This window comes from Cydia strobilella, chromosome 22 (genome assembly GCF_947568885.1).
Source record: "Cydia strobilella chromosome 22, ilCydStro3.1, whole genome shotgun sequence".
Classification (NCBI taxonomy): domain Eukaryota; kingdom Metazoa; phylum Arthropoda; class Insecta; order Lepidoptera; family Tortricidae; genus Cydia; species Cydia strobilella.
The window spans coordinates 2,615,887-2,632,443 of record NC_086062.1 but is presented as its reverse complement, the minus strand read 5'-3'; the positions used below and the strand labels follow the sequence as shown (position 1 = coordinate 2,632,443).

Here is a 16,557-nt window from a genome sequence, read left to right as displayed (position 1 = left end):
GTCCAAAATAAATGAATTTTATTTTTATTTTTTTATTTTTTATGATTATGATTATGAAGGGAACTTTCTAATAGGAAACTTTTGTATGAGAACTTTCTCATGAGAGTTTCCAGAAACTTTGAAGATGTTCTGCAACTTGTACATTGCTAGGTATACAACAATCAATCTTTGATATAGTGATCAGTTAGAATTATTTAACCCAATACGTTTTTTCCGTCATTTTCAGGTTCAAAAGCACAATCTATCGGGGCGCAGATCCTCACCGCGCATTCACTGATCGTAAAAAACAAACAAACAAACGAGCAGACTGCAAAGGTAGGTTCTTTTCTCCATTAATGAGAAGTCCAGTACAAGTGAAACAGATGTACTGGATAAATTAAAGCACAAGGAAAATAGTAAAAATTTATTGTGGCATGTACAGGTAGACTTCCAAATATTAGATAGGTCTAGCAGTGGCGTCCAGTCTAATCTGGCAGTGTCTCTTCACAATGTTGGCGCAACTGGGCAGCGACACCATTTTCCATGACTGCGCACTGACGCTCAAGAGGCGCTAGTGTGGAGCCAGCGTCTTTTGAGCGTTGGCGTCAGGCACTAGACAGTCAGCGCTATGGAAAATGGTGTCGCTGGTCATTTGCGCCAGCGTTGCGTCGAGCAGCATTCGTAATAGAGTTGACTAGACGCCGGCGCTCGAGAGACGCTTATCTGGAGTGACTCTAAAAGGTTAACTCGACGCACCCTTCAGTAAGCGGCAGGATTGTGGTTGATTTCATTATTTGAGATAAAGTTAGTCAGGTCTCTTTCTCTTCACTTTCCCTGTCATATATTTTCTCATACCTCGGGTAAAAATTTTGTTTCTCATACTCCACTACCTAAATTATTGATCAAAAGTGCTATTTTGTTTTTCAGCTCACCGGTGTAACGATGCGAGGAGAGATGTCGATCGACACGGGAAGGAAATTAAACGACCTAAACGCAAATGCAGTCAAGATTGTGACTCTTCTTAATGGTAAGTCTTTTAATAGTAATTGTATCCTCTGGAGAATTATCTCTGATGAACCCTCTAAGAATAGAGTCCCTTTCAGAGAACTCATTTTTTAACAAAAAAATTAAAATGCATTGTCTTCATGTGAAATTCATGGGTTGGGTACACACACAATAACGCTTATTTTCTTTACTGTTACAAGTATTTAGTAAATACAACCTACAAAATTGTTGACGGAGACTTTATCTGGAGGCTCGTGCGAATCCTTTTGAGTTGCGCTTAAGACTTAATAAGGGACTCAACTCGGGAATTAAAAGACTTGAAAGTTTTTGTTTGCGTAGTCTCGTAACACCAAGTCCAATTCTTCAAATTTAGACTCAAAAGACTTGAGTTCCTACAAACACTATTAGAGGATCCCCTAGTGCTAGCCCTAATAAAAACCAATTCTACTAAAACGGTGTTTTTTAACAAATCTAGCTATTTGTTAAAAACTTACACTACTCATTAATAACATTCAGAAGACCATGAATAAATTACATAAATGCCTCCTTTTTTATCATTTGCAGATCCAAATCAGGCCAACATAGAAGCGGCAAAGCGAATAATAGAAGATATCGTCAGAGATTATCCTACCGTAGTAGCTGGTAAGAATATATTCGATCTGAACCCATCCCAGGGTCATCCATGATAGTTACTGACATATCAGTAACTAACATCTCAAATCTTAGTGTTTCGACTACTGAAGCTAGCAAAACCTGTGTATTTAAGCAATTATTAGACCGGTGTTAAAAAAACTATTTAAAAGAATTAACATTTTTCTGCCAAATGTGCCTAGAAATGTTCAAACCTCTCCTAGGCACCTCTCATAATTTGGGTTAAAAGTGACGAGACTATTTGCTATGGAGTTCCCCAGGGAAATATCCTAGGTCCAACTTTTTTCCTTTTGTGCATTACTAGCTACGTTTAGACTGTTTAGAGTGCTAATGATGTTTTTTGCTTATCAGGTGTGAAACACTGCATGGACCAGCAAACCGACGAAGCTGCGAAAAAGAAACTCACGTTCGAGCTGAACGAACTGAGTGACAATGTCAACCAACTTAATGGTTTCATGGTACTTTTTTTATAACACAATTACGCGTACGGTAAGCAAACATCGTAGTTTAAGAATGGTGGCAACTACATTCGGAGGTGTCACAAGTGCGTTGTACATTCCTAACTTACAGGTATTATGAGGTACCATATGACGGTCATACTTCTATTGACAAATGTATTTTTCAGATTCCCGTTTTAATAAAAGTTACCTACTGTTTCGTTTGTTTTATTTTTCAGAATCCTCAGGACGCTCAAGAGGCTGCAATGAGAATAGCAGATCTCACCACCCAGATGTACTTCGCTCTTGATAGCACTGTCAAGAGACGAAGCCAATTGGTCAGGGTAAGCATACACATGTACAGTCATGTTGTGAGTGGTAGAATATTAACCTAAGTACATCATCCCTTACTCGTTACAACAATTTCGCTGCCCAATGCGTTAAAAACCAGCCTATAATTCTATTTGCTGGCCAGATTTCGCTGCGGTGGAGAGCGAGATGTTAAATTTGTTGCTCTTTCTTTTCTCTTACAAAAGATCTTCAATTTTGTTCTAGAATTCCCGACAGAGCTTCATCGAAGATGAAAAGACCCAAGCGACTCTACAGCGCGCCTCATTTATCAACTGTGTAGGCGCCGCTAGCCACGCTTTAGATGACGCAAGAGATGTCTTGACGAAGGTAACAACAAGCATGTATAACACAAGGTCCATGTTACGAATGATGAATCAAAGTCAAAGTCAAAGTCAATATAATCTTTATTCAAATAGCAACCAGCACTTTTAAATTGAATGAAAGACAGGATTATGGAATGTTGGATCTAGCAATTAGATACAAATGCTTTATTAATGACGAGAAGACCCAATCATTTATCAACTGCGTAAGTGCAGTCAATCATGCTTTAGATGACACGAGAGAAATCTTGCCGCAGATAAATATTGATGTAGAAATTATTAGAGATCAAATAAAGTGAATTGAAGCATTAAGGCCTGTCAATGGATGCTCTAAAACTTGTTTAATCTTTCTTAAAGCAAAGGACTTATAAAGTAGTCGTTTATAAAGCTAAGTCTAGTGGTACGACTGTAAAGGTTGGAGCACCGCAGGGTTCCATTTTGGGTTTCCTATACTTTTGGTATATGGCAGACATTTATTGCCGATAGTAATTAATTAGGAACAAAAGCTATTTATAGAAGAAGAAAAATATTTAATATGATTTCAGAAATATGACGGACCAGCGCTAAGTCCTAAAGAAGTAGATGACCTCGAACGTTCAGCGCGCGACCGACTGGCCAGACTCAACGCGGCTATAGCTAGGCTAGCGGCTGCACATGCTGGTGAGAAATAAACTGAACTTTCTGTAAAATGCTGGCTCAAGTACAAGATAGGAAAAATAAGGCATTTAAACTATATTAAAACTACTACTACTACTTAGAATGCACTTGTGGTTTTTTCTTTAGAAAGTATTCTTATTAAAAATGATTTCAGATCCGAATAATATAGACTACGGAGCTGCTGTCAGCGCAATGAACACTATAAAAGAACTTGTACCAAAATTAGCCAAAGGTAATTATTAAAATATTGAAGTACGTTACATAGAGTCGAATGTGGAAGATTAGAATTAAGTAAAACGCTGTTCAAAGTACACGCTTCAAGCAATCTATGCCGTTTACGGTCAATGATTAAAAATAATCATGTGCGATTAAAAAGGTAAATTAATGGTTAATGCTTTGCAGACGCCCAAGTACTTGCCTCCGTAAAAGATGGCAAGGACAGAAGTGGTCTGCTTAAAGAAATGCAAGAACTATTGGATGCTACTGCTATGATAGCTCAGAACGTTGGCTGTGACGATTTGCAGGTAATAGAAGAAGAAATTGGCGTTATCATATGCGTGCAAAGGTTTTTTTTTTTACTAGCCTATTCTGGTGTCCCACTGCTGGGCCAAAGGCCTCTTCCCTTGTCTTCCACGAGTGCAAAGTTTTAAGTAACACACTTTGTGCAGTGAAGCCTTAGGTAGACTAGTAGTGCCATATGACGTTAAGTCCGCCTTTTGTACTGCAAGGTGTTTACTTTGTGCAATAAAGGTTAAATAAATAAAGTGACACATTTTTTTTACAGAAAATGCATGATATAACTGACAATTTCGCTAAAAAGTCCCGTAAATTACAATTTATTTTTGGACACGGAAATGCACCGGACAAGGAAAATGAGGTACGTAGAATAGATTTTCTTTTTCTTTATTAAAACACTAGAAATTAAGGTCTCAATTGGCAACTACATTTATACAATCTTGAGTTGTCCATTCTAAAATTTCTAAATCGATCACATTTTTTGTTGCAAATCATGGAACAATTTAACTTCTAAGTTTAGATCCCTGGGCAAAATTTTCCAGTCACAAAGTTTTTGTGTTTGTAAATCAACGACGATCCAGAATTCAGAGCGAAGATCTACCTAGTCTGTCGTCGCTACGTCTGGATTGAAATCAGAAATGCAAATAACTTGCTCTAAAGTTCTAAATCTAAGCTAGAGTCAGCCCAACTTAACGCTGCAAAGACTTTTCTGTGACAAAGTGTGGAGTGTGACGATAAAAGGCATATTCCTATAAAAAAAATACGTTAATTGTGGCATTTTTTCACTTTGTTCTATCAAAGTCGGTGCAGAGTTAGCTTAGACGGGCTCTAACAAATTATTTTTCTGCAGATTAAAGACTTATCAAAAGAAATAGACGACAAAACCCGCCTGCTGGTAGCCTCGCTGAACCAGCTCGCCGGCGAGGTCAACGACCCCATGTCGGCGAAGGTCATCGACGCTGCCCACAAGTGTATCAATGCGGTCGCCGCCTTAACATCTTGTGCTGAGGTATAGATAGATAAAATACAGAACTAATCCTAAATTATCTTCGTCATCGTATGCACCTTACCTACACCACCATCTTACCTACATATATTTCATTTCAGCCAAAAAAAACATGAATTATAAATATTATCTTTCACTTGACTCAAGCCCAAAACTATATAATAATTGTGAAGACTGTGCAAATTTGTAGTTTGAAGCCTATAATAGTTATTTGTGCAACAAGAGAGGAATTTTTCTTGCGAGTGTTGATTTTGAGTAACGAAAAAGCGAAAGATTCTATAATTCTAAGTTAGAATCTTGAGCGTAGCGAGGGACTCAAAAACACGAGATATAAAATAACTTTGCTCTCGTGTGACACATATAATTTTTCACCTCAGTAGTGAGAACATATTAAAGGTTAAAATGTATTTCGAATTATACAGAATACAGAAATAATTAAAAAAAAAAAAACAATTTGTAATAGAAGTATGAAGTGGCAGTTCATGGCCTTCACTAAATTAAAAAGCTACTTTGTTTCACTCCCTGGAGTGAGGAAAGTCGCACTTTCGTCACTCCCGGGAGTGAGGAAAGTCGCACTTTCCTCACTCTAGGGAGTGACGAAAGTAGGCTTGTTCGAGCTGCTGAGGTGAAAAATATTTATTGGGGTCAGGAGAAGATGGTAAACTTGAATAGGTAATTTTTAAACCAAGGATGTCACAACTGCATCTTAGATTATGGTAGAGTTATCGCTGTACCATTAAGTTAATTATGTATATCAATATCAACCAATCTATTTTTGCAGCTCACAGCTTCATCAACCTACGAGCCATACTGCCGCAGCGCCCTATTAGCAACCCTCGAAGATCTATCATCATCAGAGAAACTTCTTGATGCTTCCTACAAATCCTTACTTGATCATCCGGAGGGCCGGAAGCGTGCTGATGCTATTAGGAATCAGAATGCTGAGCTTAAGAAGGCTGTGGATAAGCTTCGGAGTCAGTTGGATGGTAAGTAATATATGATTGCCTAAGTACTTAATATCCCATGCAACCAATGGCAGAAACTGGCCGAAGACCGACCCATGTGGCGACGTGTTGTCCATGATAACCAATCCAAGCACGACGATGCCTGGTTTACCTATTTGAAAGAGAAACGCTTGGGGCGCCACGAGCAGGCCTCCATCCCCTGCCCACCTGGGGGAGCATACACCTGCCGCGTGTGTGGACGAGGGATCCCCTCCCGCATAGGGCTACACAGCCACGAACGCAAGTGTCGTTACCGGGATGCTGCTTAAAACATCTGACATAGATGAAAGGGCCTATTATTATTATTAATCTTGTCTAGGTTAAATTTATTGAAATTTGTATGATTTGTAAAGAACGAAAATGCGAACGTCTATACTAAAAAAAACCTGCTCTTAATTATTATAAAACTAGCTTTTGCCCGCGACTTCGTCTGCGTGGACTTAGTAACCGCAGCTAGAGTAAAAATAGCGCCTGGAAAATTTTTCATAGCAATCTAAATTTGAGCATATTATGCACACAAATTAGCAGGCACTTCGTTAATTATCTCAATTACACCCCGCTTTTTACTTTCTTAAGGGATGATTTTCGGGATAAAAACTATCCTATGTCCTTCTCAGGGACTCAACCTATCTCTATGCCAAATTTCATCTAAATCGGTTCAGCGGTTTAAGCGTGAAGAGGCAACACACAGACAGACAGACTTTCGTATTTATAATATTAGTATGGATATGGGTGTTATAATGCCTAAAACTCGAGAATGACATATTCGTTGCTATCGAGAAGCTTCGATAGGTGTTAGTAAAGCAGGTGGCCGTTGCCACAGAGTTTACCTTGCCAGGAGCGGTGATTTATTTATTCCTTTATTTTTTAAGTAACTATCTTCTTTAACAGAAAACAGTCTCGAAAATAAGAGAAGAGATCTTCACGGAGCTCTTTCACGCGCTCAGGATACTATAAAACAGGTATACTTACTAATGATTTTCTTCAATCTTTTATTTCTTTTTCTTCCTCGCGTTATCCCGGCATTCTGCCTGTTTTTCTATCTGTGAGTCCCAGTCCCAGGGTTCACAAAGACCCTTTCTATCGGTCGCGAAAAATGTTTATACGCCATGAAAAACATTGTAAATAAAACAGGTTTAGTTAGATCAAATCTTGCAAGCATGACAAAATGAAACCAGATAAATTCATGCATTTCTCTTTATTTCTTTGTAGATATTATTTTGTATTGTATTTGATCATATTATCAAGCTGGTCTACTAATGGAAACCGAAATATTGACAACTGAGATTTTTTTAATTCTTCATTGAATAAATTTAGGGACATCGCGTAAACAAAGCCATTTTCGCATAAAGGTTTAAAATTCAGCAGCAATTGGTGACAGTAATAAATTATATTTTTTTATTCTGCAGCCCTTGACATCAAAGGCTCTGGCGCCAAACGAAGAGAAGCAGCTCAAAGAATCACTGGCGAAGAAACTTGCTGAACTAAACGCCGCTATTGCTGGTCTGATAAACTATACATATGCACGCGGTAAGTGTATCAAATTGAATATTACATATTTAGAATATCCAGAGGGACTACGTTGTACGTTGTTGTTGGAAGGTTTTCTCGAGGGCCTACAGTATGGGGTTCTTCAAAAAAGGAGTGTACATATATACAGGTTTTTGAAAGGGTCGGCAACGCGCATGTAACAACTGACTGCTTTCCATCAGGCGGGCCGTATGCTTGTTTGCTATCGACGTATTCCATGAAGTTTTCTGCCGTCATCTCGCAGAAACGCAAAATTTCTGAAGATTTTCAAGTATAATAGTTTATTAATTTCTCTGTTACAACGACAAAAATTCTAATACACGAAATAGAATGCGTTTGTAGTTAAAGACGGATGGAATCCCATGGAATTCTTCAGGTTATTGTAATGATATAAATTTGAAAACACCATTTAACTCTGTACATGTACAAAACGACTAAGTCGAAGATTGGTGTCTCAATATTCTTAAGCTAAATCTACATCTTCCAGATTCATCGAATATTGACCATGGCGAGGCTGAGTTATCTATGGAAGTTATACAGCGGTTACTGCCAGAAGTTGTTCAAGGTAAAGTGGTCACAAGATCAAAATTGCTTGAAGTTTTTTAGAAAAACTTAGGGAAGGTTGGATAAAATATCATTTTATTGAAGATTTGATTTATGACTTATCTTCAAAATTTGTGAACTAAGTATCGACCAGTTTAATTTTGTCGTTAATCTTGCCTGAAGTGGTGAATTTTTCCTTTTTTCTTATAATATTAAAAAATGACTAGTTATGTATTGGCTTTGCAGTCAAATTTGTCATGACCTAAGACTACATTTATTGATATTATCAAGTGGGCTGATAATAGAGACCGCATGTGGCCGTTGGAATTGGAATTCTAAATCTGTAATAAACTTATTTACTTGCTCCTCTGGCGCAGCGACCCAAAGTGTGTCCTGGCCTCCAACACGACTGCTCGCCACTGATCCCGGTCCAGTGCTGTTTCTCACCAGTCTTTAACCTGGATATTTCGATTTATTATCGATGGGCGGATGCGGTGGACACGAATCTACGTGAACATCCGTGTCCACCGCATCCACCTAGGTCGACCGACCGGTCGGCGTGCTATCGGTTTTCCCTTGAACGCTCTTTCCACAACAAATCAAAAAATCTCATAATTATTAAATTATTTATTGATTCTTCAAAAATACAGTTGTCGGTAAAAGTTCAAGTTATCAAAAATTATGATGTAATCCTGTTATCCCCCATTAGGGACATATAGGGCTCTCAGAAGAATTTTCCATTTGTCGCGATCTTGAGCGGCGACTTCCAGCTCTTTCCAGCTAAGTCCAGTTGAGCCAGCCTCCTTCTCAACTGATCGCCTCCATGTGGTACGAGGCCGCCCCGATCGTCTACTGCCAGTCGATTGCCAGCGGAGACCCTGCTTGGACAGGTGGTTGTCCTAAATATGAACCTGTTTTATTGCAGACGTAAGAGCATTGAACAGCGGTAAGAGTCCCTCAGAAACCCGTGCTTTGATGGATGAACTAAAGGCACTATGCGTTGCTACCAATGCGCTTGCTGATGGACGCAATAGCAAGAACCCTGGGGTAAGTCGTGCAGGGCAAATAAAGAGAGTTAAATTAGACGGTGCCATGCGCTGGTGGCCTAATGGTAAAAGCGACTTGCAATCCAGAGGTCGCGTTCAAACCCCGGGTCGTAGCAATGAGTTTTTCGGAACTTATGTACGAAATATCATCTGATATTTACCAGTCGCTTTTCGGTGAAGGAAAACATCGTGAGGAAACCGGACTAATCCCAATAAGGCCTAGTTTGCCCTCTGGATTACAAGGTCAGATGGCAGTCGCTTTCGTAAAAACTATTGCCTATTTACCCTAATTCTTGGGATTAGTTGCCAAGCAGACCCCAGGCTCCCATGAACCGTGGCAAAATGCCGGGACAACTCGAAGAAGATGATGATAAGACGGGCCATAAAATAGTAACTTTGAATGCAAAAGGAACGGTAACTACGTGTTAGTGAGATTTTGAAATACATATGCGTTTTTCTGTACGAGGTGGAGGCGTTTATGGGAAAAATTCATAGTAAGTTTACAGTATAATAATACAATATTTTCACAGGTACTGAAAACCATAGCAGATCAGTATGCCAAGTCAGCTTCCAGACTAGCGTTCGTATGCACACCACCTACCTCAGCGCAAAAGAATCAGGAGCAAGTAAGTAAAATCATACAAGCACTCGTATTTTAAGTAGCTGATTTTCTGCAGTTTCTTCTATTATAACCGATCTGAAGAAAAAATATTTTTTTAATTTGTCGTTTACTTTTTTGTGTCCCCGAATATGAAAATGGTTGCGCAGATACAGGGTTCACAGTACTAACTGTTCTCATGTGATGATGAGATTCTGAAGAATTTTGGGGAACTCTTCAAATATTATATGCACACCAGTAAACGGAAAGCGACATTTGGTGAAGAGGAACTGTTGATGAACACCATATAATGATGGCATACTGTAAAGTCGTTTTTTTATTGCAGGTAGTACATAAAGCTCAGAATGTGCTGGACCGCTCTTCCATGATGGTGGAAGCGGTGGACAAGCTGGTGAAGAGCCATCCCGACGACTACCGGAATAGGGCTGTGGATGAAAAGGCGCAGCAGGTAGAAAGGGTGGCGATTGCGTTGCTTGGTACCGCTCAGGTAAGTCTTCAGATATATTTTTTTACTAGCCTATTATGGTATCCCACTGCTGGGCAAAGGCCTCTCCCCTTGTCTCCCACGACTCCCGATATAGCGCCTCCTCCGGCCAGTTATTGAGAAGGGTGTCTAGGTCGTCCCGCCATCTCCGTCTGGGCCTGCCGGGTCCGCGCCCCTCTTCTGGCATCCACTTGGTAGCTACGCTAGCCCATCTGTCTGGATGCATGCGGCAGACGTGACCGGCCCAGTCCCATTAGAGCCTAGCAGTCTTCTCACCGACGTCAGCAATGCGGGTTTTTGCGCGCAGCGTGGTGTTCCGGATACGATCGGTCCTGTTCACACCTAAAATGCTGCGCTCAATAGCCCGTTGGCAAACCTTCAACTTGGACTTCTGACTCTCTGTGAGTGACCATGTTTGAGCACCGTAGGTTTAGGACGGGCAGGATACACATGTCGACGAGTTTTCGCTTCAGTGACAATGGAAGGCTACCCTTCATCAGCTCTTTCATGGACCAGTAGCTCTTCCAGGCGTTTTCGACACGGCGCTCGATTTCTCTGTCTTGCCTGTTGCTGAAAGAGACTTCAGATTATTAAAAAAAAACGTATGAAAGTCATTTTCTGACGAAGAAGAAATTCGAGACGTAAATATAAAGAAGCGATTAGTCATAAAATCCATAAAACTTAGGATACATACAGGAACATACTAGTATTTGAATGAACTAATTTGCTTTTTGTAGTAAATAATGTGATTGACAAAAGTTAGATTTTGTAAGATAAATTTCCTTTTTATCGTTAAAAGGACGACAAACGGGTAAATTTTCATGGACATTCTATACAACGCAATGTCACCCGTTTTAAAAGCGTGTCTGAAAATGAATAGGATTCCAAAGACTATATAATGTATTCCATTGACAGGTGACAGCGTCAACCCTCAACACATCACAATGCCGAACAGCGCTACACCAAGCAGCTACGGATCTCTCCCGAGCAATATCTCAACTGGACACAGCTACGCACGAACTAGTGGGGGCAGATCTTTTGGGACAGCAGAGAAAGAACTTCGATGAGGCGGTGCGAGAACTAATGGCCGCGATCAGTGGATTAGAAGGTAATAAGGTTTGTCAGTACTTGTACATTATGTAGATACAGACGTGTCTTGAGCGATATCTTAACTCGACACAAACATGCACAAACTAGTGGGGGCAGATCTTTTGGAACAGAGAGGAAGAACTTCGATGAGGCAATATGGGAGCTGATGACCGCAATCAGAGTACTAGAAGGTACGTGTCGAGATATATCAACTGGACACAAACACGCATTAACTAGTGGGGACAGATCTGTTGGAACAACAGAAAAATAACTTCGATGAGACAATGCGGGAGCTGATGATCACGATCAGTAGATAAGGTTCTTCAGCATTTACTTGGAAGATGGCCACGCATGAATTAGTGGGAGCAGCTTTGTTGGGACAGCAGAAGAAGAACTTCGATGTGGCGTCGCGGGAGCTGATGGTCGTTATCAGTGGATAAGAAGGTACTAACGTCAGCGCTTCAACACAGATCAGTTCCAGGCAAAATCTCAACCAGACGCAGCGACTATTCAGTCGTAGATAGGCATTTACGTAATGACTTATACTGTCATACATGTCATATACGAAAGAAAAAACTACCAAGGCCTACATTGCCCCGGGTAGGTCTTCTGCATTCGCGGCAGACGCCTTAACAACTAGGCCACCCGTGTCACGGCAGTATGGGTCAAAATGTCTTGAAGGCTTACGACACCCTTAGGCCAACTCTGGGGTAGAACAGTATGGTTCGTACCTCCTATCTGAATCGACTCAAGTGTTTCCTAACACCCTTCTACCTTGAAGTTGACCAAAGGTAAGCCTTAAAGAGATTGTACTGTAGTTAAAACAAACATATCACATTGTTTTACAGAAGATTCAAAGCAGCTCAATAGAACCATGTCGGCAGAAAAAGAGAAGAATAGATTAAAGTTTGTCGCCTCTCGCTTGGCCGCGCAAGCCGCTCTCGACGGTGCAGTTGAAGAATTGAAAAAGGTACGATTTTATACTAAATACTAAATCACGTTGAGTGAAAATTATACACACTATTCGTGATAATGCTTCTCATATACATACCATACCTATAGGTAACGTCAACAGCAGAGACGAGTGGAGAGGTAATTTAAAAAGAACTTAGCCGAAGTACGCTCGCGGTGGATTTCTAAGTTGGCATCGGCTGACTAATGGACCTAAATCTAAGCATAATTATTTGTAAAAAGTATTTTCTTATTAATAAAAGAAGTGTTCAGGCTAATCTTAACACGTTTTCTTCTGCTGCTGGGCATGATGGCAAAATGAGCGTTTTGTTCACAGACTGGAAAGGTAGCACCTTTGGCTCCACCTCAAGCGGCCTTGCTTCAAGCGAGACTTGCTGACAAACTTGCCACTCTTAATGCTGCTATTGCTACCCTTCTCACCGCCACCAGAGGTGAGAAACCGTCCATCTCTTTATTACTGCGCGTCTTTTTAAGAAAGCGTCCGTCTCTTGAAGCTTTTGATATTGGAATATGTTTAAGCTAGATAAACGTATAGCATAGTTCAAATTCTTATGTAGATAAGTACTGGACAGTGGAATTTTTTGTTATTCCCGCGCTCTTTTACATACCGTCAAGATTTTAATGTTAACCTTTTGAAAATGTGTTAAACAGATCCTGATAATCCCGACTACGTGCTAGCAGAATCAGCCACCGCTACTATACAGGAGCTTGTACCGGACATAATCAAAGGTAATTAAGGCCGCGTTGTAGCAATAAGTTACAGCAATAAGTTACAGGTTACAGCAACCTTGTAGAAAACTTGTGACTTCACGGATACCTATTTTCAGATGCGAAGACCCTACCCGCTGGGAAAGAGCAAGCAGCTCGCGCCAATATGCTTGAGCTATTACGAGAGCTATGTGAGGCCACTAAAGCAATCAGTAGCGGTGAATATAGCGGAAAAGAACAGGTATTTACGGGAACTATTACTTATAGACGAAAATACAAGCAGATCTTGTTTCCTTCAAAACTTATTCTTGTCCTTTTTAAACGACTTCCAAAAAGGAGGAGGCACTGTTTCCGGGCATCTTCCAGGTCAGGGCCACTTTGTATAGGTGGGTGTCAGGCTTCCTGGGGATATGCCCAATTTCCAATGCCATTTGCGCGTTTGGATCTACTTATGTACAGGTGCTTGTCCGGTTATGCTCCATAAGTGAGCGTTTGTGATTCAGTTAGGCCAAAAGATGCGCAGAAATTGCCTTTAGCATTACCTACATAAAATACACAAAAAACCGGCCAAGTGCGAGTCGAACTCGCCCACCGAGGGTTCCGTATTTGTTGTTATAGCGGCAACAGAAATACATCATCTGTGAAAATTTCAACTATCTAGCTATCACGGTTCATTAGATACAGCCTGGTGACAGACAGACGGACAGCGGAGTCTTAGTAATAGGGTCCCGTTTTTACCCTTTGGGTATGGAACCCTAAAAATAACGTTCGTCATCGCTAGGCAGAGGCACTAGGTATTAAGTTAATTGTTCTTTTCAGGAACTGCAAGATGCTGTAGAAAAATACACCAAGGCATCAGGAAAACTTGTGTATACCTTCAATCCTCGTGCAAACCCTGCGAAGGAAGATCAGGTAGCGCTTACAACTTGGCTTTTAATTTTCCATGTGTGTGGTAATTTTCAGAAAATCATGGCAAAGGAATACTTATTTACTAAGACGCGGAGAATACAAAGTGATTCAGGAGACGTGACCAGTATTAAGGATTAACGTTCATTTGCCAAAAAAAGTCGGTTGTGTTACTAATTTAATTTGATGCGCTTCCTTCCCAGATAATTGACCTAACAAAATCCACATGTCAGAAGACGTCTGAACTTCTGGAGAGGGTGTATGATCTAGCACAGAGTGTGGAAGGTCAGGTGGCGGCAGATTTGGATGATCAGGGCTCCAGGCTGGCTGATGCTGCACAGAATCTACTCACCACTGCTGAGGTAGGATCTTCAAGTGTTAAAGTTCATGCTTTAAACTATGGTTTATACTCGTATTTGCTAGCTTCTCCCTGCCAGTGCCTGAACGTGGTTCTACAGATATTTTTCAAGCTTTATTGTGCGAGGTATTAATGCAGGACTGTACGAATTTGACGTGTGCGCGATATTTAAAAAAAATTAAGAATGACGTTCAAAATTAACCACTCATTATGTTATTCACAGATAACAGCACCTTCCATCTCTTCCCCCCTCTGCCAATCCTCGCTCCTAACCTCCGTCTCCGCGCTGTCCTCATCAGTAGACCACCTGTTTTCGTCTCCTGTGCTGACGCTACCCCAGCACGCAGCCAGGAGACAGCACTTGCAGATGGCCAGGGCTAAGGTGGACCAGGAGATCGAGAGGCTGAAAGAGGCGTTAAAGGATGAAAGTAAGTTAAATTTTCTAAACTTTTCACAAATATTGCATTAAAAGCCATTTCTCAACATAGACTGTGAAACTTTAACCCTTGTAAAGTAAATGGACACATCACAACTAACAACACACAATCACAACTAATTTTGATTATTGAAACATTACCATCAGAGCCGTTAGAGCGAAAATACATAGGCTGCGACTGCGACCCGACGGCTTCTTGACATTAGGCGGCGCTTGTGTGCCACCCTCATGGAATAAATTACTAGTTTAAATTTATTTACAGTGGATTATCAAGTAAATTGTAAATTATATTGTAAATATTCAACAGGAGTATTGGATGCCGCAGCCATTGAAAAAGCAAAGAAGGAAAAACTGCGTTTCATCGCATCTATGGCTTCTGCAGAGGTTGCTATCCAAAATGCTGAAAAAGAAATAACAGAGGTACATTTACTTCATTGGTGAAATATTTTAGATATTTATTTGAGGTCTAGCTTCTGCCCATGCCTTCGTCTACGTAGAATTAGTATTTCTATAGTAAATTCCATCCCCCCTTTGTAACTTAAGGGATAAACAGGTTACAGGAAACATCATTATTCTTTACCATACCTACTAAAATAACCAGTAGCCGTGAAAAAAGATACTAAATTGATAGTGATACTAATGATCTTGATAATAATATAACAGAAGATAATGATAATAGCAAAGAAGTAAGAAAGAAAAATACAACTAGCAAACTAATAAAATGAAATATTTTTTACTTTTATGATTTGTATAATTTTGTAGTACAAAAACTACAATGATTAGATTAGATTAGATATATTTATTTCTTAAAGAAAAAGGCACAGTATTTTACAAAAAGGGATAAAACAAAGGCTTTCACTAAAAAATGCACGCGTATACGCGTAATAAATGAAACAGATGTTTATAACACCTATTTTGGTACAGTTAAAAATTAAAATATATTATATTTGCAGCCATACGGGAAGCCTTTGCCAGCGTCAGAAGCTGCTCCACTCCAGGAGTCTTTGTCAAATAGACTAGCATCTCTAAACGCTACTATAAATTCTCTTGTAGTTGCCACAAACGGTGAGTAAAAGTGAAGTCTGTGATGTCTTTATTCTTCATTTTAGGCATATTGCAATGCGCTTATGAATGTCAGAAACTAACACCGGTTCTAACCATACACCCTCGCCATGATACCGACGCAAGAAACTCGGCGGGACTCATTTTTTCACATAATTATACGTACAACTTTATAAATACGTATTTCTAATAGATGGTCTTTCTGGGAGTTTGACGCTTCCTTGGGGTCTTTGACGTGACGTGCTAGGCTGCGACGAATACTCTCTAAAATCGAAATTTTGTTTTCTGCCTCTCTAAATGCTCTCGCTTAGGTATTCAAGGAATAAAGAGGAAGAGAACGAAGTTTTGGTTTTCGATACTCTTGGCCCTTAGACTTAATTTATAAAAACAGCAAATCTGAATCCCATTGAAGAGTGTTAACTTACACTTATCACACTATATAAAGACACAGTATGACAGCACACTGAAAAGTGCAAGACTAAAGAGAAAGCCTAAGGCCTTTTATAATTTGTAGACAATACCTATCATAGTTATGTCAATATGCAAAAATATGATTGAAATAATTCATTTCTCCTTATTATCGACCATGTTCCCTTTGCAGATCTCAACAATCCAGATTACCTAGAAGCTGAGACTGCTTCAAAAACCATCCGAGAATTGATACCGGATATCGTTAAAGGTAAATTCAACAATGGTTTATTTCAACAACTAACACTTTCAACAAAAAATATGTACATTTCAAAAGCTGAATTTCACTTCTAGTTTTAGCTTAAAAAACTTATAAAATTTATTCAAAGTAATGTCAAATACTTGGTGGGAGAAGGTTACCCTAGCTGCCCAGGACCGGAGTCAGTGGAGAAATATGATTCGAGCCCTAC

At 39.9% G+C, this 16,557-nt stretch overlaps 1 protein-coding gene across 2 annotated transcripts in view; it reads left to right on the top strand.

Annotated features, from left to right (window-relative positions):
* LOC134751376 (talin-1-like) overlaps positions 1-16,557 on the top strand; it is a 72,495-nt gene that overhangs the window by 19,772 nt on the left and 36,166 nt on the right. For both annotated transcript variants that reach the window (XM_063686732.1, XM_063686731.1), the window contains exons 12-40: positions 227-315; positions 907-1,006; positions 1,549-1,626; positions 1,987-2,093; positions 2,312-2,416; positions 2,628-2,750; positions 3,289-3,403; positions 3,555-3,632; positions 3,803-3,924; positions 4,185-4,277; positions 4,767-4,925; positions 5,704-5,908; positions 6,818-6,888; positions 7,336-7,456; positions 7,944-8,021; positions 8,925-9,046; positions 9,576-9,671; positions 9,990-10,151; positions 11,064-11,256; positions 12,086-12,207; positions 12,526-12,640; positions 12,861-12,938; positions 13,037-13,158; positions 13,737-13,829; positions 14,027-14,185; positions 14,405-14,609; positions 14,925-15,037; positions 15,571-15,682; positions 16,281-16,358. In XM_063686732.1, the coding sequence (XP_063542802.1) occupies positions 227-315; positions 907-1,006; positions 1,549-1,626; positions 1,987-2,093; positions 2,312-2,416; positions 2,628-2,750; positions 3,289-3,403; positions 3,555-3,632; positions 3,803-3,924; positions 4,185-4,277; positions 4,767-4,925; positions 5,704-5,908; positions 6,818-6,888; positions 7,336-7,456; positions 7,944-8,021; positions 8,925-9,046; positions 9,576-9,671; positions 9,990-10,151; positions 11,064-11,256; positions 12,086-12,207; positions 12,526-12,640; positions 12,861-12,938; positions 13,037-13,158; positions 13,737-13,829; positions 14,027-14,185; positions 14,405-14,609; positions 14,925-15,037; positions 15,571-15,682; positions 16,281-16,358 (3,414 nt within the window). The remainder of the gene's footprint in view (positions 1-226; positions 316-906; positions 1,007-1,548; positions 1,627-1,986; positions 2,094-2,311; positions 2,417-2,627; positions 2,751-3,288; positions 3,404-3,554; positions 3,633-3,802; positions 3,925-4,184; positions 4,278-4,766; positions 4,926-5,703; positions 5,909-6,817; positions 6,889-7,335; positions 7,457-7,943; positions 8,022-8,924; positions 9,047-9,575; positions 9,672-9,989; positions 10,152-11,063; positions 11,257-12,085; positions 12,208-12,525; positions 12,641-12,860; positions 12,939-13,036; positions 13,159-13,736; positions 13,830-14,026; positions 14,186-14,404; positions 14,610-14,924; positions 15,038-15,570; positions 15,683-16,280; positions 16,359-16,557) is intronic.